The sequence below is a fragment of the Coregonus clupeaformis genome, chromosome 29, assembly GCF_020615455.1.
Source record: "Coregonus clupeaformis isolate EN_2021a chromosome 29, ASM2061545v1, whole genome shotgun sequence".
NCBI lineage: Eukaryota > Metazoa > Chordata > Actinopteri > Salmoniformes > Salmonidae > Coregonus > Coregonus clupeaformis.
The window spans coordinates 32236680-32264365 of record NC_059220.1 but is presented as its reverse complement, the minus strand read 5'-3'; the positions used below and the strand labels follow the sequence as shown (position 1 = coordinate 32264365).

Genomic DNA, 27686 nt, shown 5'->3' with positions numbered 1-27686 from the left:
ACAATTAATCAAATGGCCACCCAGACTATTTCCAATTTGTTTTTACACTGCTGCTACCCGCTGTCTATTATCTATGTATAGTCACTTTACCACTACCTACATGTACATATTACCTCGACTAACCTGTACCCCCGCACATTGACTCGGTACCGGTACCGGCTGTATATAGCCTCGTTATTGTTATTTTATTGTGTTACTTTTTACTTTAGTTTATTTGGTAAATATTTTCTTAACTCTTTCTTGAACAGCATTGTAAGTAAGCATTTCACGGTAAGGTCTACACCTGTTGTATTCGGCACATGTGACAAAGTTTGATTTGATGTGATTTGATTTGAAATGGAGAATGGAGAATGGAGAGAGAATGGAGAATGGAGAGAGAGAGAAACTTTGAAGCAAGGCTAAAAGCTATCAGCAAGAAAGAGAGAGCGATATTTTCATGTGGCATGGTATGTGTGTGCTTCAAATTAATATGCATATACAGTATGTGTGTCATTGTGCATTAACAAGCATGATTGTGTGCATGTGTGTTTATGTACATATATATGGTCTCTTGTCAGGGTGAATGACAGTACTAATCTTGATTGACACATGATGTCTAGTTAGTAGTAGATTGGGAAGGGGAGAAAGAAGCCTCTCCAGAGATCCCCCCGTTTCCTCACGGACCACATCATTATCATCTGACCCCCAGGTAGCCCCGTCCCCTGTTTCCAGGGCTACGCTGGGAGGAGGTGGGGCAAGAGAGAGCGGGAGGGGTCAGTGACTGCTTCCCCACATTACTTCCACCAGCCTCCTCCAGCTCCTAAAATAAAACATAGTTATTCATGAGTATTCATGAGTATTCCTCAGTCTCCCTCACTTTCACTCAGAAAGATAGGAATGGATGTAGATGGGGAAAGACAGACAATGTGAGAAAACCAATGACATGACTGGAGGTTTTCAGATGAAAGAAGGTTGAGAATCTCCCTGACGTTTCCTGTCTCCACCTCTGCCTTGGAGCCTCCTGTCGGTCTGTCTGTCTCGCCTACAAAGCAGAAATGGACAGAGAGGAAGAGAGGAAGGGAGGAAGAGAGAGAGGAAGTCCTGATTGCCTAAGGCTCTTTTGCCACTCCGCTCTACCTCACACTGAAAGCGTCCCTCTACTCCCCTCCATCCTCTTCTGTGTTTTCCCATCCTTCATGGCCTCTCCTCTATGCTTTCCTCTCTTCACCTCCTTTCCCTTACTCTCTTCTCTCCTCTGGCTTCTCCTGACCTCTCCCCGCCGCTGCTCTCCTCTCCACCCCCAGAAAGACCACGCTGTGAAACATTAATGCCAGGCTAGCGTTAGCGCTCCGCTGTGCTTACTCTCTCTCCTATTTACCGGCTCAGCATCTCCGTGCTGATAATGCAGGGATACCGACGCCTTATCGCCTCCTGATGACATATTGGGCTCACAGCGTGTCGGCGGCGATCCGTCCCATCCCGCCGTGCTCCCTATCTACCCTACCTGATCCCTGGAGGGAAAATAAAAAGCTGTCCTGCTGAGCGCCGTGCCAGAGACACAGCCGTGGATATCTCTTTAACAGAGTGCCAGCGTGTGTGGCTAAAGAGACGCTATCGTCCTCACTCATCACTGCTCACATTACCTGGCAGGACAGAGGAAGCTTGGAGCTGGGAGAGTAAGGCCTCTAGCAGTGGGATGGGAAGGTGGTTGGAGGATATAATTCAAAGGTCTATCCAATACTATGATACTCTATGATAGACCACAGGAGATACTGTATGGTAGACCACAGGATGTCAAGTGGGATTTGGATATTTCCAGTTGGCCGAAATTCAACAAACAAACAAACCTGTAGTGTCCTCCTCTCACGTCCTTTGAATATTGTACAATACGGACAATCCCATTCTCTCATGTGAACTCTACTTAAAGGTATCAGCTATAAAGGCTTTATAAAGGGTTTGTCACTAAACAAGGCCTACCCGAGAGCAAAGATCCTGGGGTTTTCCTCCCAGTCCGTGGGGCATCTCTCTGCAGCGTGTGGACAGGTTGAGGATGGCCGTGGCGGCCATGTGTGCAGCCTCCATGTCGTGGGTGTAGTCGAAGCTGCTCTTACTACAGGTGGAGCTGGCGCTGCTGCCTCCCCCTCCGCCCCCTCCTCCACAGCTCAGGCTGCTACTGCTGCTGCTGGGGGCGTAGGTACTGTTCGGGCTGCTCGCTGAGCTGGAGTTCTTACAGTAGCGCTTGACTGGAGGACACAAGCACACAGAGATAGGGATAGTTCATCCACAAGTATAGAGACATACACTGCATGGAAATACTCTTACAGTAGTTTGGCTTTGGGGGATGCATTCAACAATAAAGAATTTGGGAGGTAAAAATATTGGTGAATTTGGAAATACTGGGCAAAAATACAATGAATCTGTGGAGAAAAAAGGCTTGGAATACAGACCATTCATAAACCAAACCACAGAGGCAAGGATATTCATTATTCTACTGACACACAATATTCATATTGACTACCTGAATAAAGTAGGAACAGATACAACTGAAGTGCCAGTAAGATGGGCTGTACCATCATATCCTTTGGGAGAGGTGTCCCTGCCTTGGAGCTTGGGTGCGATGGCCTGTTTGCCATAGACATTGTTGCTGTGGCTGCTGTCTGTGAAGCTGCTGTAGTCAAAGCTGGTCTTGGAGTACTTCTCCAGCTCCTTGGCCAGGTTGGAGCGTGGCGTGCTGGTGGACACGTTGTTCTTGTAGCCGTACTGAGGGATCTCCAGCTGTTTCACAAAGCACATAGGCCTGGAAAATAAACCACGAGGGGGCGTAGGTTGGACAGAGCAGAGGCACCAAACATCACGCAGTGCAGGGGAGGTGGGAAGGGAGGAGAGGGGGCAGGGAGAGGGGAGGGGAACATAGCCAAGGGAAAAGGTTTTGGCAACAGTCAACTCTAGCTTAAGAGAATCCTTGGATTTAGCTTTTAGTTAATCTAAGCTACATGTCTATGCTGTCTGTTGTTGCAACACTACAATGTTTCCTGAAAATGTCTCACCCAAACACAACTCATAATTAAAGCCATGCATTTTCTCTGATATTATTTTTAAAAATGTTTTCATCTAAAAACTATCAGAGCTTGAATTAGTGATGCAGTCTAATTGGATAGAAATGTTATATCTACCATTGCATATCAAAAAAACTTTTGTTGAAATGATTCGGCTCTTTGAAACCCAATAAAGGCTTTCACTTCATAAACAAGAAACTGAACGTAGAGTGTCTACAAACTCTAACTGTCTGAGAGATCAAAAGATAAAGAAATCAAACAGACATAGAGAAACATTTTAATCTATAATACAGTAATTAAGAAAACCTTCCAACACTGACTGAATAATGCAAGCAGAGTAAGGGAGGATATAATGTAGCGCTCCATAATGGGGTCAATTCCATTTCAATTCAGGAAGAGTAAAATCATTTGAAATTGAATGAAACCCAACCCTGGTAGAGCACTTGAGGATAAATAAATTAATATATTCAGGCCGTTGGACCAGTGAGGTGTTCCCTATGGAAGCTGAGTGTGGTGTGGTGTGGTGAGCAGTGAACAGTACCTGAGCACGCGGTCAGAGCCCTGGTTAGACTTGGAGGAGCCGTCGCATCCTATGCTCTTCTCCTGGGCTTTAGCCAGCTTCTCTGCTGCAGCGATGGGACACCCCGATAGGCTGAAAGGACAACAGAGGGGTGATGAGTAAGACAACCAGTAATGGAGGTGAGACTGATCATATCTGAACCAATATAATGGTTCCATTCAATGCATCTCTGACCATCTGTCTGTATGTCTGTCTTTCTGCCTGCCTGTCTGTCAGTCTTTCTAGGAATGGAGGTGTCTGCCTGCCTGTCTGATTATCCATCTGCCTGCCTACCTTTCAACAAGTTTTTTGGTTAATTTCCAATATCATTAATTTTCATCAAACGTTTTAAATAACAACAACGCAGTTGGTTATTATAACAGATTGCTTTTTTTTGGTTGAGTGGCTTCAGAGTATAAACACAATCCTGTCCCTGCTACCCAATCCACACACACACACCGGCCAAACAACCTCCCAAAACACACACACCAACCTCCCAAGGTTAATAAAGGATCTATTATTGCAGCACAGCTGCTTGAGATACTGCCAATCAACCACATTTAACAAAGGCCCTCGTCATTATTTATCATTTCACAAATTCTTCTTTGTAAATGTTGTCAAGTGTAAAGAGACTTTAAGTCCCAGTGGAGAGGTTATTTAGATCATGGCCCTGTGCCAGCGCTGGTGGAGTGAGAGGTGTCTTCTTGAGGTGTGAGTATCAGTTAGTAGGTGTTCATTTAGGTGTGTGTGTGTTTTGCAAGTGTGTGTGTGTTAGTGCACATGACTGTCTGAGAAGTTGAGTGTGTGTATGTCTGTGTGTGTATGTAATGTGTATCTGTGTGTGTGAGCGTGTGTGTGCATGCCTGTCTGAGTGTCAGTGTGTGAGTGACACTGTGCTCAGCAAGAGAGAGCTCCAGTCTTCCCAGGTCTGTAGCCTTCCTGCCCTCCTGCAAGAGTGGTAGAGAGGTGCTAATGGCTGCTGCTACACCCTGACTCTCACAACATCTGCTGTGGGTGACACTCCACTCCTTCTCATCTCTCTCTCTCTCTTTCTCTCTCACCTCTCTGTCTCTAGCTGTGTGACAGGAGAGGGGAGCACACGGCTATTTCAGTTCCACCCTCAACACCCACACCCCTACACACAGCTTCTCTCCCGGAAACCTTGATGTGTGGATTACAGCATTTCACGTGTGACTCCAGATTTAGCATTAGATAAGCAACCACATAATTAGGTATGGTTGTGGTAACTGAGATATCCAAAGCCAACTACTTTTGTAAGCCCCTTTCCCATCGCAATCAATAAAAATAGTGACACAATATACAGACACAAAATTATTGGCAAGTTGATGATACAATTGGAAAATAAATAAATGAATCAATAAACACATGAGCAAATAAATAGAATATAAACAAAATGAAAACAATTATGAGGAATATCCAGTAAAAAATTTAATAAAGAAAATATACTTATGAAGAGGAAAGAAACCAGGATAAAGTCATTGGAGGGAAAAAATAAAAATCTCCTACTGAATAAAAGGTGGACGTAACACAGATGATTCTGGCATTTTCCAAGATGGCTGCCGGTCCTGTTGGTCGACTCACCTTCTGTGGGAGTTCCTGTTGCTATTGACATGGCCGCGTCCCGTGCAGCCCAGTGTAGGACACTTAAGAACATTCTCATACATAGCAAGGACTTCACACAGACAGACAAACAGACAGACAGGAGAGCGATAGAGAGAGATAGGGAAGGTTAGAAGCCCCACAACCAGACAGTATCATTAGTGGGTAAAAGTGTGAGCAGCTTGGTATAATCATCCTCATCATCATTAGAATCTGTCCCAGCAATTTGAAATGACCTCCTTTCTCCTCCCTATAGAGCACTACAGACTGAAAGGGCAGACAGTGTTTTTTATTGTCACCATACTGGTTTCACTGGTATAGTCTTTTGAGAAGAAGCCATCTAATATCCCTTTTATACACAGACCAGCTTTTTCATATATCTGAAAGGGGTATGGGGTAAAACACATGGAAAAACAAAAGCCACCTAAAGACCTTGTCGTGATTCCTGCATTTTCACAGACCCTGTAACCAAAATACAGGTATTGGATCTGTGTGAATGGTTCTCTGCTTTTTTGCAGGTAAATTCTTTAACACTTCCATTGTTTAACACCTCCCTAATTTGAACTGAAAACAGCCCCCATGGTTTAACAACACCTCCCATCCGTCCCAATTTGCCAGTTACCCACTGATATGTATAAAAGGGGTATACCTACAAATAAGTGGTAAATAAGGGGCTGCTTCAAAGGGGTCATATAAATATTGCCGTATTTCTTTTACAGGTAACATACCAAATATTCTGTCTGAAATGGGTACAAGAATGCTAGCCTAGGACATAGCCAGATAAAGAAAACAGAGGCAGCTTGAGGCATGCAGAGAACAGAACAAGTAGCCAACGGACAACGACCATGCAACAGAAGACATGCAAGTAATCCACGGATCGTGCCAGACACATACAGTATATTTATTTCTCTATACACCGTATATACTGTAGATTATACTCTTTGTTATCGTCCACCCATTTTTAGATATTCCTGCCTTCAATAGCATTTACCATTAAAACAGTCAAATTGGTTTATTCAATTGGTTTTAATTGGTTTATTCGGATCCCCATTAGCTTTTGCAGAAGCAGTAGCTATTCTTCCTGGGGTCCATACAACAATATAAAACACGACAAGTAACAAAACACAAATAGACAAGAATAGTCACTCAATTTTAAAATACAACGATACACAAACAATACAACTGAAGAAAAATATGTAGATTGTGTGTGTTACAGTGTGATAGTGTGTCTCTGTGTGTGTCTGTGTCATTTCACAGTCCCCGTTTTGCAATGAGATGTTGTTTTATCTATTTCTTTAAGGTCATTTTACTTTGCTTGAGTAATTGGAGATGGAAGGGAGTTCCATGCGATCATGGCTCTGTGTAATGCTGTTCATTGCCGTGAATTTGTTTTGGACTTGGGGACTGTGAAGAAACCCCTTGTGGCATGTGTTGTGGAGTATGTATGGGTGTCTGAGATGTATGTTATTTGATTATGCAGACAATATGGATTTTTCATCACAGTAATTTTTCTCATAAAAACTAGAAGAGAAGCAGTTAATCTCTCGTCAACCCTCAACCAGAAAAGACTGGAATGCATGTTGTTGATGTTAGTTCTGTATGTACAGTTAAAGGCATGATGCTCTGTTTTGAGCCAGCTGCAGTTTTGCTAGATCGTTCTTTGCTGCACTTCACCATATTACCAGACAATAATCAAGATGGGACAAGACCAGAGCCTGAACAACTAGTACAGTTGATTTTTGTGTCAAAAGCGCAGAACATTGGGGCCTCCCGAGTGGTGCAGTGGTCTAAGGCACTGCATCGCAGTCCTAGAGGCATCACTACAGACCTGGGTTCGATCTCAGGCTGTACCACAAACGGCCGTGATCGGGAGTCCCATAGGGCGACGCACAATTGGCCCAGCGTCGTCTGGGTTAGGGGAGGGTTTGGCCGGAGGGGCTTTCCTTGGCTCACAGCGCTCTAGCGACTCCTTGTGGTGGGCAGGGTGTCTACAGGCTGACCTCGTCAGTTGAACGGTGTTTCCTCCGACACATTGGTGCGGCTGGCTTCCAGATTAAGCGGGCGGGTGTTAAGAAGCGCGGTTTCCTTATTTAGAATGTCAGTGAGCTCACTGGCTTTGGGTGCTGACATGTAGAGTGTGGAATCATCCACATACATTGTCATTCTAGCTTGGTGTAAGACTAGTGGCAAATCATTTGTAAAAATAGAGAAGAGTAACGGCCCAAGGCAACTGCCCTGAGGGACACCGCACTTTACATATCTGATGTTAGAAAAGCTTCCATTGAAGAACACTCTCTGGGTTCTATTGGATAAGTAACCCTCCAACCATGTGATGGCAGGTGATGTAAAGCCATAGCAAGTGAGCTTTTTCAATAACAATTTATGATCAATAACATCAAAGGCTGCACTGAAATCTAACAATACAGCTCCAACTATCAACATACTATACATTTGTTCTAACCAATCATCAGTCATCTGAGTCAGTGCAGTACAAGTTGAGTGCCCTTCTCTACATGCCTGCTGAAAGTCAGTAGTTAACTCCATCAGTTGAATAAGAACAGGCAGCAAACTGATTATTACTTTGGCTTCCTTCCACGCCTGTGGACACACACTCCTTTAGGCTTTGGTTAAAGATATAGCAATAGAGGTGGAAGTACAGTCTGCTCTCCCCACGGCAGCCAATTAGAGTAATGATCTATCTACGGACGTCTCTAAGAGGACCCGGTTGAGAACCACCAGAGGGTAGGGGGGTGAGGAGAGGGGCCAGACAGACGCCCCGCTGTATGGGTTAAAACTGCTCTTTGCGTCAGCTTCATCATTATCACCCCCTTACACTCTGACCCTCGTCATCCTCACTCTCTGGCAAACTAATTAGAGCTCAGAAGAGCTAATTGGGCAAGGTCCTCCACCTCAACACGCCGAAAGCCAACACATTATATTGGATTATATCACTACTCTCCCTGACCATGACAAAGAGACAGTTATAATGACTGGAAATGGTTGGATTTGCCTGTCCTCATTCACTGTATGCTTAGAGCATTCCTGAAAAGTGTATGCTACAAAGGTATTGTGTTGTGTACTCTCATTCGTAGGTACATCACTTTCAGGAACAAAAACAAAGATCTGTTATGAGGGGATTAAATATTAAAAATTCAACAATGAGCAAACACGAAAATGAATTCGTAACGTCGCTTCATTTTCACATCCTAGATTTCCCTAGGAAGTGTCTTGTGCACTGTGTGATTGCTAAATGAAGACCATGGATTAATAATGTATTGTCCACTCAGCACTGTGAATGTGTTAATAGGAGGGCAAGCTTTTCCCACGGCTCTGACTCATCCCAGCAGGCACTGTGATGTGTGACAGATACACCTCCCTCCCTCTGCCTCCTTGCTGTCAGCAGGTGTGGTGTGGTGTTTGTGTGTGTGTGTGTAGAGGACATTTTAGTCTGTCTTTACTGAGAGGCTATTGACCACCGATGGACAGGGAGAAACTTGATGTCTAGCTGCTCCATGGCGGATAATGTCGATACCTCACACAACTGTACCAGGTCACCTTTCAACAGCATGCTGTCTCTGTATGGTCGTGCCCGCACGTGTGTGTGAGTGAGTGAGTGTGTGTGTGTGATTCCCTTACAATGACCCTTTTCTGGGTAGCCACACTGTGAGTTGCAATCAGAATGAATATTATTTAATTCCAAAATGGAACATTTATATTATTTTTTCCAAAAAGTCAGCTTAATAAGGAATAGGAGAAGGAACACGGATGTTACGTCCAAAAGATCCTATGACAATCGATCAAAGCCTATTCCAAAATCCATTTTGGGGTTTGCACCCTCAAGGTCAAAAACGCTCACCATCCTAAACCTCTAGGAGTACACATTCAGATCTCAGACCTTGGTGCTATAACTAGGCTATAACTAGACCCAGGAGTTTTTCCTGGTAAGGTCACAAGGTCAGGGAAAACTCTTGGCTCTAAGCATGGTACTCAAAGTAAGAAAAGACATGTCTGATAACTGGGTATTTTATAAGGCCATGTCTTATGTTAAATTATTTCTGTGCCATTATAAAACAGGCCTATTTTATTTTAATCGCAGTCTGGGTCATGGCAGATCATAACTTAATCTTCTGACTCTGGGTTAATGGCACGTGTTAAAGAGAGTTTATTGAGAAGTTTGCACAAGGTGAATGAGACCAAATAGCTGGGGTGAAAACTCCAGACGGAGAGTCTTTGCCTAATCGCTGAGGGATAATGTTTATCGTCGCTGCAGTTGATCTGCTGCAAAAAGCCTCAATAATTATATTTTATTCAACTGATTTTAATTGAGCAAAGAATACAAATACATTTATGGGGTTTATTGTGTGGTAGAGATTGATAGGCGTACTCAGTCTTACTCACTGCTGGTGACTATAGCCAGACAGAGACAGTTGATTTTTCTACAGGCACTTAACAGTTTTACCAAGCAGAAGATAGTTTTATAAATCATGATCTTAAATATATCTTACTTTGTGAGGTCAACATCATATGAATTTAGGGAGTCAAAGTACAGTAACATGCAAGAAAATAGCTTAAGTAAAATAAATGATCTGAATCCAACAGTGGGTGGGAATTTCAAGTGCTGTGAAGTACTGGCTGTTGGTCAGTGAGAATGAGTGATGTATACTCATTGATAGACAGTGCTAGAACAGTCCCACCATTCACCGCTATACTCTGCCATCCATCTCTGAGGCCTTGTTTCCCCCCTATCATTAGACAATAGACTGGACAGGTAATCAGTCATAGACTAACACAAGCAAATTCATGACCCCATGCATGCTAAGGTCACGCCAGGAGAGCAGCTGTAGCCCACACTCCCCACCTGACTAGCAAACACAGAGCAGCCATAACAAATGTGGAACAGCCACAATAAACCCACAGCATTCAGACAGAAACAAAGAGAAACTAAAACATGCAGACCTTGCAATGCAAAACAATACATCAAACAAACCCTGCAATAAACTGAGAGCCACTGGCTTTGTAACCAGCAGAGTTAGGGTCAATTCAATTTCAATTCCAGAATTTGACTTGTGGTTTATCGCCTAAACAGACTGAACTGAAAGTGAATTTACCCCAGAATGGTAAACTTGAGTAAAGTGTGTATGTGCAGTGCTTACTTTCAGGTGGCACCCTGTCTTTGTGTGGACAGCCAGACAGGCTCCGATGGTGAGGGTACAACCCCGTCACGTGACCCGTGCCATCACAGCCCGGCGTCGGGCACCGGCTCTCTTTCTTGTCTCCACGCGATGAATCTGAACACACAAAAACATGGGGGTAGAGAGAGAGAGGGGGGAGAGATATATATAGATAGAGAGAGAGAGAGAGAGAGAGAGAGAGAGAGAGAGAGAGAGAGAGAGAGAGAGAGAGAGAGAGAGAGAGAGAGAAATTAGCTTGCTTCATTGAAAGCAGCACATTTTAACACTTCCAACAAACTCACTGACCCTGGCAGAATGAAGTGAAAGTCATTGTGAACAGTGTGCTGCTAATGCGAGAATGCTTGTAACCACAGCAACAAAACAACGTCATTTGAAGAATTGTTGAGGCTAAAACGGTATCACAAACCTGCCACTGATTTCAATAAGCCACATGGGATATTGCGGGAACATAACATAAGGTTAGCTATATCATCGCCATAGTAACAGAACATATTTCACACCACTTGACAAAGTCATGTTGTAAAAAGCCACAGCTGTAGGAGAGAAGAGCAGGTGTTGCCATTCCCAAGACAAAGTAAGTCTGATTTTTTCAACCAATTATTTGCACTGAAGGTCATTATTGGTAAAATAAGACACGCACACATGCACACCGGAGGGGATTGTCTTTCCCTTGCCCAACCTTACCCTCTCTATTTCTCCAAACCCGATCAGATAGTGTTACCATCCAAAAGCAGCGATGCCATCGCATGCCAACCGGCATCATGTGCAACAGCCCACCTTCAAATGTCTTCAACTGGGAAACAAGGTCATGGATAGTTCTTTGGTGCTAGGATATTCAGTAGCTACACTCAAATACAGTGCAAATACAATGTATATTTTGCATTCCATAAAATGATAGTTAGGATCTCAACTGTTCCTTGGCTGATAAGCTGTTTGTGAACCACAAAAACACAGAAATAATAGATGTTCTGTGCACCATTTGAGTGGAAGGAAACATTTGGAATGGCAAGGGAGTGAGGGGGAGGTAAAGGGCAAAGAACAAAAGAGAGAGAGGGGATGCATTTCCTTTCACGTCTTCCACAGAGTAGCAGTCAAAGAGAGAGAGAAAGAGAGAGGGGATGAGAGAGAGACAGAGAGAGAGAGAGAGAGAAAGGGATAGAGCAAGAAAGAGAGAGAAAGAGAGAGAGAGAGAGAAGTCAGATAGAGAGATAGAGGTGCTCTTAAAGGCAGGACCACAGAGAGACAGTCTGCTAATTAAAGTTTGAAAGGCTTCTGTAACCTTCACCTCCACCACTTACTGAATAACCAAAATAAACCCAGACATAGAAAGACGGAGTGGTACAGAGAGACAGGGAGGAAAAGACAGACAGAGACAAAGAAAGACAGAGAGAGAAAAAGAGAAAGGGAACCATTGTCAGTGAATTTCATAAAAATATAAATAGTGAAACATAAAGTTATCCTTTTTAGATTAAACTATACTAAATATATTCACATCACCAAATAATTGATTAAAACACACTATTTTGCAATGAAGGTCTACAGTAGCCTCAGCAGCACTCTGTAGGGTAGCACCATGGTGTAGCCGGAGGACAGCTAGCTTCTGTCCTCCTCTAGGTACATTGAATTCAATACAAAACCCAGGAGGCTCATGGTTCTCACCTCCTTCCATAGACTTACACAGTAATTATGACAACTTCCAGAGAACGTCCTACAACCTATCAGAGCTCTTGCAGCATGAATTGACATGCTGTCCACCTAATCAAAGGATCAGAGAATGAATCTAGTACTGAAAGCATAAGCTACAGCTAGCAAGCAAGCAGTGCATAACATGTGGTGATTAGTTTACTCAAAGAGAGAGAAAGACAATAGTTGAACAGTTTTAACAAATTAATTTCTTCAAAAATAAAGGAGAAGCAAAAGAGAGAGAGGAAGAGAGACAGAGAGAGAGCGAGAGACAGAGACATAGCTATATTTGTTTGTATTTTTTAAACTTTCAATTTCACTTAGCTAGCAAATGCAGCTAGCTAGTTTAGCCTACTCAAACACCCGGCTCAAACAGAGAGGGATGCTATGCTAGCTAGCTGGCTATGGCTATCCAACACTGGAACTCTTCCAAGTCAAGGTAATTTATTGCCACCAGGGCCCGCCGGTGTAACTGACTGCACACTGTACACTGCACTGCATGATTGTAGCAGGTTTACTAACGTGTTAGTTCTTGTAGCTATGTTGACTATGACATGACAATGATGTAGGCTGTGTGTAGCGGTCATGATATGAAGGTTTGGCTTGGAGAGGTTTTTTCGCCTGGTCACAAACAGCTGATGTGTTGTGCACTGAAGTCCACAAGCGAAGGAAAAGGTGAGAGGAGGAGAGAACTTAGATAGTTGCGAGAGGGAATTATATATACAACGAGGAAAGTCATCATGCTGTTTTATGTGGCTACTATGAAAGTGAACTGCATTTGAGGGTATTCATTCCACCGATTCTGTAGAAAAAAAATCTTAAATGGAAGCAAAGGCAACTAAATGGGGATAAACATACCTCAATTTGTTCAATAGAAACTCTCATTTGCAACTGTTGGACTAGCGCGTGCAAGGCGGTATTGAAAGCGCAACTTTCACTGGGGACAGGGGGGTCATGTGCCCCCCACATTCTGAAATTGCATTTTTGTCCCCCCCAGTTTTATCATTGCAATGTGATACAAAAAGCGGCAACGGTGTACTTTAGGACCATGCGGACACTTCCGAGCGGTCGGGTAGGTTGTTTGAAGTGTTCAGCTGGCTGGATTTAGGACTGCGTGGACACCACAGAGCAGGCTGAAAGGCTGTGTGAGGGCAAAGCTTCTGGAAGACTGGCTGGACCAGCACTGGAGAGTTGAGCATGTGTATGTGTTGTGCTCTTTCACCGAGTTGTAAAATCAAGCAGGGCAGAAACTGGCTACTATTTAGTTGACTGATGTAACTGGCAAGGTAACTGCTGTTTAACTTCACAGAAAAAAACTAAGCTAGTGTTTACTCACAGTGCTGAGCTAGTATTGTAACTGACATGTAACGTTAGCTAATGTTTCATCCCCTCTCGACTGAGGTGAATGAATACGCTATGCTAGCTAGTAGCTACCACAGCCAGGTCAGCTCTAGCCTCTAGTTATCTGTCAGATAGCGATATGAGGTGGCTATTATTACTATCTAACAGCCGTTGTTATTATGGAAATGTTTTGTAGCCTTTGTTTTGTCCCGTTTCAGAAGTAAATGAACTTGGAAAGCTTTCGCCAGTTGATGTACCGTTAGAGAGAGAGAGAGAGCTGGCCAAAAGTTGGCTAACATTAGCTTTTATTTTTGCCTCAATCAAACTAGACCTGAATCAAATGATGAAACCATCGACCAAACGATTGAAAATTGATATTTTGACGTTTTAATAGTGCAATGTGAGTTTTATTAGTCAGTATGGCAATGTAACGTTATTGATCTGTCAGTTTCCCAAGCTAATTCCCTACTTTTCTCACTGACACAGGAATAAACAGCTCTAACGTTACAGGCTTCACTGTCATGGTGCACAGCGCGGGACCAATTTCTTCATCCTGCTCCTGCTCCTGCCAGCACTACTGGCTTTCTGTCCAACTCCCACCCACTGCTGCAAGAACTGGTCCCAAACCCAACCGCAGTCCAGCAATGTTATTTTAGGCTTATGTGACATAGCTCACTTGCCAGCCATGGTCCCAGCAATTTTGCACCCTACAGGCAATATCAAATGCGCAAAAATAACTTAAATAGGTTAAATTACCAGAGATTCTCACATGGCCCTTATATTGTATTACTGGGCTATATCAGCCAATATGCTAGATGTAGTTTGAAGAGAGCAGAGTTGGAGAGACTTGGGAGAAATATGGGTGATCAATATTTAGGCCTATTTCTAGGCAATGTAGTAAACTATAGCCTAATCATATGCCTATTTAGAAAGTACATTTCCTTGGAAAGATAACTGCCCCGTGCTTCTCCGCCCATGCATAGGCTATAGCCAACTCTATTGAATTGAGACCACACGCGCACCTGATCTCGCAAGTATGGCTACTGAACTGGAAGCAGCAAGAATGATGACAGCGACACTTGCTACGTTTTGCATAGGCCTATAGGATAAAGCCTACCTTTTAGGAGGACGATTTGCAGGCAGAGACAAATAAATGGGTAATCAATACTTATTGAAAATGAAAAGGCTCAACGCTCACTCACCCTCTACTTCTTTCCATTATCACTATTGAACACCCTCTACTTCTTTCCATTATCAATATTTATTTACAGACATTATAGTAAACTACAGTCAATCATATTTAAGTTAATTTCATATTGAAGTTAACTGCGACGTGATTCTCCGCCCATGTAGGCAGCCTACTCTATTTCAAGGAGACCACACATACTACACGCACTTGAACTCTCAAGCCCAACTAGGAGAGGTAGGCTACTGAAGTTGAAGCATCAAATTCTGAGTGTGTGAATATTGCAAAAAATATGTGCTTTTAATACAATAGGTAGGCTAACGCATACAAAGCAGAAAGAGGATCGTTTCCAAATAATCTGTGGGACAACAAAAATATTTTCATCCCAAAGTCGTCTGTCTGACCACCCGCTTCCGCCCGCAGCATGAAAAATGCTGACCACGCCGCAATGATCTCTGTCGGGACCCGCAGGTCCCGCAGGCATCCCGCGGGAATGCAGCCCTCTATTGCAGTCAGTACACAACACTATGCTCATCATGTTTTAGCAGGATCAGATGGTGACAGGGGTCCCAGCAGGGTCAGACAGCCAGGAAAGACCAGTCTACGGAGCTCAGGCTCAGGTGAATCAGTAAATTATACAAAATTCCATCTTGAATTGATGGGTAGACCTACAGTAGCTACAAGAAAAAGCTTAAGCTTAAAGCTACAGTCCAATATCTGGGAATAATGATCATTTCAATTATTGAACCATTGATTCTATTCTTGGATAATATATAATGTATAAATGTACACCAAGGTCATTCTTTGTCATGCCTCATCTTAGGAGGATCAGATGGTGACCGGGTCTCAGCAGCCAGGGAAGACCAGTCTGTGGCAGAGGTGAGGTGAATCCCTGCAGATACAACACTTTATTCTCTCTGTGCAGCAAACACTGGACAAGACAGATTATATTTTAAGGCAGTCTGACAAACCTCCCAAATTGATTTAGAAACTGTATCAAGGGTTGATAGAGGCTTTTCCCAATAAAACAAATCAAGTTAAACAAAAATGTGAGGAAGATCTGGCAGTAGCTATTGATGATGATGAACGGAATATTTGATTATGTAAAAATGCAGGAATTATCTTTAGATGCCCCCCAAAAAATAGCCCCCAACCAGGTTATGTCCCCCCCTACTTCTAAAACCAAAGTGGCGCCCCTGTTTGAATTTGTCAGTGTCGGTCACCTTGATTTCTCAAAATTCTCTCGACATGTGCACCTACATTGTAAACTTTCATTCATAGGCTAGGTTGTAGCAACCTCATGATGGGTAAAGGGAAAATGTATGTAGTAGCCTATCATGTAGTAGGTAGATGTTGCATTGACCTGGACGAATGGAATATGAATGACTGTCATCCAATATGCTGTAATAGAAATAAGGCCATGCTCATAAATAAATAATAATAATCCTCCCTCATTTTAAACGGCACCAACCGCCACTGTAGTACAGATAGACCTACTCATACATAGTAAGTCACCAGATGACTCCATAGATCAGAACACTACCCTCATTACCTCCTTGTACATTATTAAGGCCTTACACTTATGACTGTGTCATATTAGGATACATAGTGTTGGTACACTGTGTCTGTGTCATGTCTAACTTTCCCCTTTTATAGGGCACGACTGCATCACATAGTGGGGAGTAGGCCTATTTTTATACTGAGAAAGAACTGTAAAGTCACAGTTCATAATGGCATGGTAAATGGCTTTCCCTGTGTCACTTATGCATTCTGAACTTTCAATCTACGCTTGTTTTAAAGACATTACATTCAAATAAAAGGAACACACGCACACATGCATGTGCACACACATCACAGCGGCTCTGCCTGATGCTGCCTAATGGCGGACAGTGAAGAGTGGAGTACGGGAGGGAGCCAAGAGGAATGCATATTAGAAAGCAGAGGATATCGATTGTGGCTGGAGACAGGTCGCACTTTGCATAGCAAATGGACCCTATTACCATTCCATCTCTGGATAATTAATGTGCAGTCAGTGGGCCTGTCGTTCCTTATCGCTCATTCTGATACTGTTCAATTTCCATCTCCCCGCCTGGTGCTTTTCCCTGGCAGTCCGCCTGGGCTCTCCCCTCGTAGGCACCACCTCCGCTTCACTTCTAAATCACAGACAGCAACCCTGGTCAATGAGGTGTCTGCCGCTATCTCACCAGGGGGAAGATGTTATCGCGACACTCTCATTATTCCCACATTAGCCAGATACAGGGGCTGTGCCGCGCATGTGAAATTACCATTTGTGTGGCATTTGTGTTTTAATATGCCTGCTGTGAAGGAGGATGTTCATATTGGCTATTCTCTTATCTGACCTGTTTTATGTGTGCCTTCCCTCCTTATCTCATAGTAGAGGGTGAGGTATCAGGCCCTTGATATGAGTGTTCCATCTCTGTAGGATGGGAGATGGAATACAGTGAGAAGAATCACTCTTCAAATTATCTTGGGGAAGCAACCAATTGTAAATATCATTTTCTAATCTTCAAGTCAGAACTAAGTATGCATAATGTCCTCACTTACACTACCGGTCAAAAGTTTTAGAACATCTACTCATTCAAGGGTTTTTCTTTATATTTACTATTTTCTACATTGTAGAATAATAGTGAAGACATCAAAACTATGAAATAACACATATGGAATCATGTAGTAACCCAAAAAAGTGTTAAACAAATGAAAATATATGTTATATTTGAGATTCTTCAAATAACCACTTACAGAAGATAGCCCTATATGGTAAAAACCTAACCACAACACAAAGACTCACTAAATTAACCATTCTGCTTAAAATAATTCACATTCACTTAATTATTTACAGATTTATCCTAAAACCTCATATCCCCAGAGTCGACAGTATACAGTACCCAGTTCCCTTCAAGAGGCAGCTCCAGCAGCCTTCTATTTCGTAGCTTCCAGAGTCCCTCTCCGGTTTTAAAAATAGGCAGCTTCAACCGGGGCTGCATTGCAGGCAGGGAGGGATGTGATTTGCAGTCCTAACGGTCCGTGCAGATTGCCATTACTTATGCCTGACAAGCCTACCCTCTGATGTTGCCATGCTGGCCTATTTTAACAACATAAGCTGCTGCTGCTGCTGCGGCGTTGCTGAGATGCCAGTCTTCAAATTGGCTGCAAAAGCTTGTCCCGAGGTCACAGTGAGGTTCGCAGTGAGCATGTTAGCCTGCCATCATTACGTCTCACAGACAGAGAGAGGACATGGGGAGGCAGAGCCAGGGACTGACTGGGGTTTACTTGACACACATACATGTACTGTTCATTCACCTCAGCAAGGTGAGAGAGGTAGTGTGGTATAGGCGAATGTCTACTGTTGTGGCAGCATACACAACACAGTGATGGGGACCCAAAGTAACTGTGGGTCCTCTTTATAAGATCAACAGTGGCATGTATTCATGGATGCCAAGGGAAGCCAGGCTTCCCCCCCAAAATATGAATTAAAACATATAAAATAATGTATATTTCGTCTCTGTGTTTCATAGTTTTCCTTCAATTCGCAAGAGGCTGAATGCATCTCACCGGAGAAAGCATCCGAGCGAGCGAAACAGCGCCCCTCTGTCTCTGTATGTGTAGCCCATCTATACATCAGCCCAAAAACTGTCAAGGGAAGCCAGTTTGGATTTGGCTTCACACCAATCACATCACATGAAAGCAAAACATCATTGACAGAAAGAACATGCAAGTTGCATCTCGTTGCGTTGTTGTCCTCCGGTGGCTATCTACTAGCTAGCTAAAATTGTCCCTTTCCTAAATTAGCCATGGATGGAGATAGGGATTTGGACTTGTGGTTTTACTTAATTCTCCGTACTGGCCAATGATTATAATGGCGATTCTGATCCAACCATAAATTGATACATTGTGCGCCTGGCCTAAGAGGATGTAAGTTCAATATGTAGCTAGATGTAGTAGGCTAATGTTAACTAGCTGGCTCATCGTTGCCCATGGAAGGAAGTTAGGCTAGCAAACAAGCATTTTGGCCAGGTAGCCTGGACAACAAAAACTAAAAGCGTGTACTGTATAACAGAGTCATAGACCGTTTCGTCAACATGAAGGACAGAAGGATGGCATTGGCGTTTCTCTACAAGTAGGGTGAGTCAACATGCTTTTTCTACTAGCACGAACGCACGCACACACACACACACACACACAGACACATACACACACACACACACACACACACACACACACACACACACACACACACACACAGAAATTAGAACCATTGACAGCAACATCATATTTAGCTTATGTTGATTGGACTAAATTGTTTTAGATATATTTTAGTTGTCACTATATTAGACTAAGCATAGGTGATTTGATGATGTTGAAATGTTTAAGTTAAAATGGTGTTGGAATAGTGGAGGCAGCTCCTGTTTCCTTTACAACTTGCGGTAACTCTCTGTGGTTCTAAATCAATAGTTGTTTAGTAGTCAAACATTTTTAGAAACATGAACTTGCTTGACCATGCTGTAGGTCATGTAACTGTTTGTTACATGCAATATGCTTTGTGGACTAAAATTGTCCCTTTCCTAAATTAGCCACGGATGGAGATAGGGATTTGGACTTGTGGTTTTACTTAATTCTCCGTACTGGCCAATGATTATAACGGCGATTCTGATCCAACCATAAATTGATACATTGTGCCCCTGGCCTTAGAGGATGTAAGTTCAATATGTAGCTAGATGTAGTAGGCTAATGTTAACTAGCTGGCTCATCGTTGCCCATGGAAGGAAGTTAGGCTAGCAAACAAGCATTTTGGCCAGGTAGCCTGGACAACAAAAACTAAAAGCGTGTACTGTATAACAGAGTCATAGACCGTTTCGTCAACATGAAGGACAGAAGGATGGCATTGGCGTTTCTCTACAAGTAGGGTAAGTCAACAAGTTTTTTCTACTAGCACGCACGCACACACACACACACACACACACACACACGCAAATCAGAACCATGGACAGCCACATCATATTTAGCTGACGTTGATTGGACTAAATTGCTTTAGATATATTTTAGTTGTCACTGTATTAGACTAAGCGGTGATTTGATGATGTTGAAATGTTGAAGTTGAAATGGTACTGGAATAGTGGAGGCTGCTCCTGTTTTCTTTACAACTGGCGGTAACTCTCCATGGTTCTAAATCAATAATTGTTTCGTTGTCCGAAAATGTCGGAAACATTAACTTGCTGGACCATACTGTAGGTCAGAGGTTGCTCTGTGCCTTCTTATTATGTCTTCCCATAGGGCGGCGCACAATTGGCCCAGCGTTGTCCGGGTTTGGCCGGTGTAGGCCGTCTTTGTAAATAAGAATTTGTTCTTAACTGACTTGCCTAGTTAAATAAAGGTAAAATAAAAAAATCTCGGCCTTAGGCCTATATACACTACATGACCAAAAGTATGTGGACACCTGCTCGTCGAACATCTTTTTCCAAAATCATGGGCATTAATATGGAGTTGCTCCCCCCTTTCCTGCTATAACAGCCTCCACTCTTCTGGGAAGGCTTTCCAATAGATGCTGGAACATTGCTGCAGGGACTCGCTTCCATTCAGCCACAAGAGCATTAGAGAGGTCAAGCACTGATGTTAGGCGATTCGGCCTGGCTCGCAGTCAGCGTTCCAATTCATCCCAAAGGTGTTCGATGGGGTTGAGGTCAGGGCTCTATGCAGGCCAGTCAAGTTCTTCCACACCGATCTCGACAAACCATTTCTGTATGGACCTTGCTTTGTGCACGGGGGCATTGTCATGCTGAAACAGGAAAGGGCCTTCCCCAAACTGTTGCCACAAAGTTGGAAGCACAGAATCGTCTAGAATGTAATTGTATGCTGTAGGATTTCCCTTCACTGGAACTAAGGGGCCTAGCCCAAACCATGAAAAACAGCCCCTGACCATTATTCCTCCTCCACCAAACTTTACAGATAGTACTATGCATTCGGGCAGGTAGCGTTCTCCTGGCATCCGCCAAACCCAGATTTGTCCGTTGGACTGCCAGACGGTGAAGCATGATTCATCACTCCAGAGAACCCATTTCCACTGCTCCAGAGTCCAATGGTGGCGATCTTTACACCATTCCAGCCGACACTTGGCATTGCCCATGGTGATCTTAGGCTTGTGTGTGGCTGCTCGGCCATGGAACCCATTTCATGAAGCTCCCGGAGAACAATTCTTCCAGACAACGCTGCTTCCAGAGGCAGTTTGGAATTCGGTAGTGAGTGTTGCAACTGAGGACAGACAATTTTTACGTGCTACGCGCTTCAGCACTTGGCAGTCCTGTTCTGTGAGCTTGTGTGGCCTACCACTTCGCGGCTGAGCCGTTGTTGATCCTAGATGTTTCCACTTTACAATAACACTTACAGTTGACCAGGGCAGCTCTAGCAGGGCAAAAAGTTCACGAACTGACTTGTTGGAAAGGTGGCATCCTATGAACGTGCCACGTTGAAAGTCACTGAGCTCTTCAGTAAGGCCATTCTACTGCCAATGTTTGTCTATGGAGATTGCATGGCTGTGTGCTCGATTTTATACACCTGTCAGCAACAGGTGTGGCTGAAATAGCCGAATCCACTCATTTGAAGGGGTGTCCACATACTTTTGTATATATAGTGTTTATGGTGGCAAGGCATATGAACTAACAGGTTATAAAGCAAACAATGCAATTATCATAACACATAGGTTGTAATATGGAATTTTTTTCTGGCTTGGCTTCCCCAGTGATTTTCCCCACACATCGCTACTGAAGTCCAAATCATTCTAGCCAGCTATACTTACTTTTATGGTAGTAAGGCTTCTTCATCCCGTCATGGAGGCGGGCCTTGCGCTCTTCTCCGTATCCATGCCGCGATTGGTGCTCCCCATGATGGTCTCCATGGTGATGATGATACCTCACCCCGTCCCTCCGCGCCGCCTCGGCAGCCATCTTGTCTCTCATGGCCTTGGCCCTCTCAGACTCCAGCGCGATGGCCTTCTCCAGCAGAGACAGGTTCCCCTTGGTCATGTCGAACACCTCCTCTGAGCGGTCCGACGTCACCGACCGCGTGTCCTCGTCCCGGTCGTGGATGTGGTTGTGGTAGCGGTCATCCTGAGCGCAGCTGGAGAAGGCCTTGGAGCGCGGGCTCAGCTGCTCCTCCAGCTTCATCAGGTTGACCATGTCGGAGTAGTTCCTCTCCAGGGTGCGCCTCTCCTCCTGGCTCTGCTGGAGGTCCCCGTACCCAGGCTGGTGGGGGTGGGGATGCTGTCCCTGGGTGTCCCCGCCGCCAGGGTGGCTCTGTTGCGGGAGCCCTGTGCCCGAGCGGTCAGCCGGCTGCGTCTCACTCAGTTTGCGGGCCAGGTCAAAGCACTGGTTCCTCAGACACTCCAGGCTGCTTAGACACACCTCCTCATCGCTCTCCTGCAGTCCATTAGAAGCTTTACCCTGACCGTTACCACCTCCAGTCCCTCCATCACGGTTCGCTTCCCCGTTCTCCCCAATCCCGTCCTCATATTCTCCTCCCTCCATGTTGTCAGAGAGCATAGCCCCGTGTCCCTGGGCCAGAAGCTTCAGAGAGTCCACCGTTTCCCTCACTACATCACTGTTGACATCCAGAGTCAACTCACCCTTCCTCTGAATGCCCTCCCCACCCTCCCCATCCTCCTCCTCTTCTTCTTCCTCCTCCTCCTCCTCCTCCTCTTCTTCCTCCTCCTCCTCCTCCTCTTCTTCCTCAGCACTGTTGGAGGAGTTGCTGTTCATCTCAGACTCGGTCATGGCACGGTAGGCGGCGTCCTCTGCGATCTTACCCAGGTTGAGCAGAGACTTGGCCACCAGCTCATCATAGTTCTCATACTCATCGTTGTTGTTGTCGTCTTTCTCCCCCGTCGGACCGGATTTAGGATGGCCGCCACCGCCTCCGCCGCCATTCATCTGATCGTGCTCTGTACGGGAAAAAAAGAACAACAAATGCATTGTAATCTCATTTCGCTCATTCTATTTAACGGGTAAATCAGATTTCTGGTCTTGGTCCTTTTAAATTGGATAAGGAACTCTTTGCGTTTCTCAGTAATGTACTTTCAGAGTCTTAACAGCAGCCTATAACTGAATTGTGAATCAGCACAGGAAGTGGGATAAAGTGGTTTGGAAATTTCCATAGAGATGCTTTGGATGTACATTCCCGAAATTAAAGTACACCGCATCCAGGTAATCTGGATCCTTTGGGTTACAACAACATGCACACTGCTGCTCCCAGTTGATGGCTAAGTAACTGGCATAAAGCAACAAGCTTTTCATTTGACCAGATTTTGTAGTGGAGCAAAAGACCTTCAAACTGGAATCAGCATGCTTTATGTTATACATTGAGTGTCTCATGTTATGTGTCATTACCTTAACAGAATAAACAAATCCCTACATTCTCTCTCTATTCTCCCCATTCCAGAAAGGCCCTTTTTGTCCAATCAACAGGATCTTTAGAATGCTTTTCATTCTGCAAGACAGGCTCCTAAAGGTTGCTGAGCCTCTCCTGTCAGTAATGTGAAGCAGCCACTCTGGAGCACTTCCAATTGGCCCTCTCACATTCCCTCCAGCCCGTGAACCATCAAGAGCGCATCGCATCGCTCACACCCGACCCACCACACGTTTGCCACTTACATTCCTGCAGAGAAAAAACCCAGATCCCTACACAGAAATATTAAACGTGACTTTGATTTCTGGATGGAGGCAGAAAATCACCTGACAAAACACTAGTGAGGTGTAATCTTCTGTCATGAAGAATTAATTGTTGCCAGGTTTCGAAGACACATTGTGTGTGTGAACATGTGTGTGTGAAAGGGAACATTTCCATAAGATAGAGATCAAAGGGGTAAACATGAAGCATGAAAGCCTTTAAGCTCATGTATACATGCATGCACAAACATACACAAACATACAAACATACATGCATACTTTACATACAGTGCCAGTCAAAAGTTTGGACACACCTACTCATTCAAGGGTTTTTCTTTATTTTTACTATTATCTACATTGTAGAATAATAGTGAAGACATCAAAACTATGATATAACACATTTGGAATCATGCAGTAACCAAAAAAGTGGTTTATGTTTGAGATTCTTCAAAGTAGCCACCCTTTGCCTTGATGACAGCTTTGCACACTCTTGGCATTCTCTCAACCAGCTTCATGAGGTAGTCACCTGGAATGCATTTCAATTAACAGGTGTGCCTTGTTAAAAGTTAATTTGTGCAATTTTTTCCCTTCTTAATGTGTTTGAGCCAAACAGCTGTGTTGTGACAAGGTAGGGGTGGTATACAGAAGATAGCCCTATTTGGTAAAAGACCAAGTCCATATTATGGCAAGAACAGCTCAAATAAGCAAATCCATCATTACTTTAAGACATGAAGGTCAGTCAATCCGGAAAATTTCTAAACTTTGAAAGTTTCTTCAAGTGCAGTCGCAAAAACCATCAAGCGCTATGATGAAACTGGCTCTCATGAGGACCGCCTCAGGAAAGGGAGACCCAGAGTTCCCTCTGCTGCAGAGGATAAGTTCATTAGACTTACCAGCCTCAGAAATCGGCAATTAACTGCACCTCAGATTGCAGCCCAAATAAATGCTTCACAGAGTTCAAGTAACAGACACATCTCAACATCAACTGTTCAGAGGAGACTGCGTGAATCAGGCCTTCATGGTCGAATTGCTGCAAAGAAACCACTACTAAAGGACACCAATAATAAGAAGATACTTGCTTGGGCCAATAAACACGAGCAATGGACATTAGACCGGTGGAAATCTGTCCTTTGGTCTGATGAGTCCAAATGTGAGATTTTGGGATCCAACTGACGTGTCTTTGTGAGACGCAGAGTAGGTGAACAGATGATCTCTGCATGTGTGGTTCCTACCGTCAAGCATGGAGGAGGAGGTGTGATGTGTAGGGTTGCTTTGCTGGTGACACTGTCTGTGATTTATTTAGAATTCAAGGCACACTTAACCAGCATGGCTACCACAGCATTCTGCAGCGATACGCCATCCCATCTGGTATTCAACAGGACAATGACCCAACACACCTCCAGGCTATGTAAGGGCTATTTGACCAAGAAGGAGAGTGATGGAGTGCTGCATCAGATGACCTGGCCTCCAAAATCACCCGACCTCAATCCAATTGAGATGGTTTGGGATGAGTTGCACCGCAGAGTGAAGGAAAAGCAGCCAACAAGTGCTCAGCATATGTGGGAAATCCTTCAAGACTGTTGGAAAAGCATTCCAGGAGGCTGCTTTTTCCAAGAAAAACCCTTGAATGAGTATGTGTGTCCAAACATTTGACTGGTACTGTACATGTACACAAACAGTACACCTAGACATGCACACACATACAACACATTGATATACACTGCAACAGACACACACACACACACACACTGTCCGCACACACACAACCCCCACACACTTCTCAATCTAATGAGAGCGACACAACATCTAGGGCGTTGAGGTGAGGGTTCTGGACCGCGGAGTCACGACTGACCAGGCACATATTTTGACAGGGGAATGATTTCTTACAGTACTCTACCCTTACCCTGGTTGCCAGAGGTTTAATTTTTGATAGTTTGAAACATGGCTCAGAAAAGCAATTTGAAGAGCAATCAAGGTACACAAAGGGGATAGGGAAGCGAAACAGATTGAAAGGGGAACTGAGAGATTGCGCTGCTCCGTATTGGCTTGGATTAACAATGCAGCGTGCAGCAGTGTGCATATATCCATTGAGAAACACAGAGCCGCCATAACAATGCCACCTCTATTACAGATTGGAATCTGCCCTGCTGCCACTTCTGTTTTGGAGGATATGGGGGGAAATTATAGTGATGCATGTGGAGAGACGAATCTACATTTCTGAGGAGACAAGAAAAAGGAGAAGAAGAAAAAGTGTGATTTCATCCTCCTATCTAAAGATGGCACTGTGGTTTAGGACGATGGAGAAAATCCCAAATATTCACCCAGTTTAATTAGGCCAGAGCAGAAAGCTTTTACACCCAGTGGAATTGATTGAATTGTGCTCCTTGGGCCAAGCAGGAAACAAAGACCATCTCTTTGACTGTGGACTCACATGCCCAACAGAGAGACAGAGAGAGACAGAGGAGGGAGGCTGACACACATTAACACCTTTAGAAGGAAGCTAGCACAATGTACTGTATCTCTCAGAGCTCCAGTCTTAATTGGACTTGAGGGCTCTGTCAGGAAGGATCTGGGGTGCAGGGGGGCGAGAGGCAGAATGAGTTGTAGAGAAACCTGCCAAATGTGGTGTTTTGGCACGTCAGGGGCAGAGACCACACATGGGGGAGAACTTCTCACGTCCCAGACAGTCTCGAAAGCAGACACAGGCTACTGTGTTTTTTCTCTATAATCTATATAGTTCTGTGTTCAATTGGTTTGTGGCAGGTCATTTTAAACAGAAGATTTTACTGTATATCTAGCATTACTTATTCATGCTTGTAAGCAAAGGTGGTGGGACTCCTGCTTTTGACTTTTCTCACACAAATACATGCACCCTTACAAAAAAGGTCAAATTTGCAGTTTCACGTGTGAAAATTGCATTTAAAAATTGCATTTTCGTATGTGGAATAGCTGTTTTCACATCTTGATATTACATTTCACATTTATAACATTTTGAGTTTACATGTTAACACCACATTGCAGTTTCACATGTTAAATTTGTGGTTTCACATGTTAAAAACTTTCACATGTGAAAATCAGATATGCATTTTCATGTGAAAAACATTTAAACAACACTCCACATGCGAAAATCTCACTTTCGCATGTGGAATTGCAGATTCACATGTGGGGATGAAATAATGTTATTCTCCTCACATGTGAAAAGATGGTGTTAACATGTTGCAGTAGCAATGTTTCCACTGGTGGAATAAGTGTGACCACATCTAAAAAGCCCAAATACGGAAAAAAGGGAACGATTTTGCAGGACATTCGCGGAACAGTGGACAGAATACATTTTTTGGGGGCAGGTTAATAGATGACATTGAAATGGCAACATAGTTCTGCTGTATGAAGGTCACTGCCTGTTAAAGGGGCAATTATTTGTTAATATATCAGTTTTTGGACTTATAAATTAATGATATGTACATATTGATTCTTGTAGAATATAACGTATAAATCCCTCATGAGTTTAGTTCAACTGTTGTACCCCATCAGAACCCATAATATAAGCTTGTTTTACTCCAATCTTTGTAAACAAAGTAAATGTAAACAAACACTATAATTTTGATATCATGGATGGTCAGTCCTTGTATCCATAGTGTAGTGTGGATTTGAGAGTGTTTTCTCCAGCCTCATCCCTCAGCTTTGGCGGGGAGCCTACTTTGTTAATGTTTCAATTAAGGATTGCCGCTTTAAACACCTTTAATAGAGTAATAGTGTTATTATATGCTGCAATCCTCTAGTGAGTGAGTTACTTTTGTGCCATTAATATCAAGCGAAACTTCTGAAGTCGAGAACAAAATTCTTAGTATTGTAAACAAAAATAATGACAGTGAAAGCGAAACCGTACACCCAAAAGTATTCATAGCAAAACCAAATATTGCAAGGAAACAATTTTGAAATGCGAGAGCAAATTAGTTGTAAATGGATGCAAAATAAATATTTTTAGTGAAACATTTTTTATGATAACATGATTAAATAAAACGCCTCCCTCTTTTATGGAATTTTCCCTATCTTTGGTTATGGTACCCTGGCCTTTGCTTTTGCTGCCTTTTTTCCAGTTGTAAGTTTTGGCACATTCATTGCAGCATCATAGCACCCTGCATCCTACTGCTGGATTGCCTCTGAAGTTACTGCTGGATTGCCTCTGAAGTCTCACCTGGATGGGGAGACCAGATGTAGCTGGAAGTGGTAAAAAATGGCAAATATGAAAAATTTACATGTGAAACTTAGCTCGTGTCTGAAAACACTATCTGCCTTGTGAAATTAATAATTCACGAATTATAGTTTAGTTTAATTCACTGCATAATTTTGAGACCTGATCCTCTTTTTCTGGGCATTTATCTCTGGAATGAGGTG

At 43.6% G+C, this 27686-nt stretch overlaps 1 protein-coding gene across 6 annotated transcripts in view; it reads right to left on the bottom strand.

Moving 5' to 3' along the window:
* The window catches only part of LOC121545045 (myelin transcription factor 1-like protein), a 93924-nt gene that overhangs the window by 20808 nt on the left and 45430 nt on the right, over positions 1 to 27686 (bottom strand). For all 6 annotated transcript variants that reach the window (XR_005996189.2, XM_045209162.1, XM_041855396.2 and 3 more), the window contains 6 exons: positions 21428 to 22567; positions 10368 to 10502; positions 5197 to 5287; positions 3577 to 3687; positions 2550 to 2776; positions 1957 to 2222 (listed from right to left, as the gene is read on the bottom strand). Coding sequence is in view for 5 of the 6 variants with exons in the window: in XM_045209162.1 (XP_045065097.1) it covers positions 1957 to 2222; positions 2550 to 2776; positions 3577 to 3687; positions 5197 to 5287; positions 10368 to 10502; positions 21428 to 22567 (1970 nt within the window). In the remaining variant the exon portion in view is untranslated. The remainder of the gene's footprint in view (positions 1 to 1956; positions 2223 to 2549; positions 2777 to 3576; positions 3688 to 5196; positions 5288 to 10367; positions 10503 to 21427; positions 22568 to 27686) is intronic.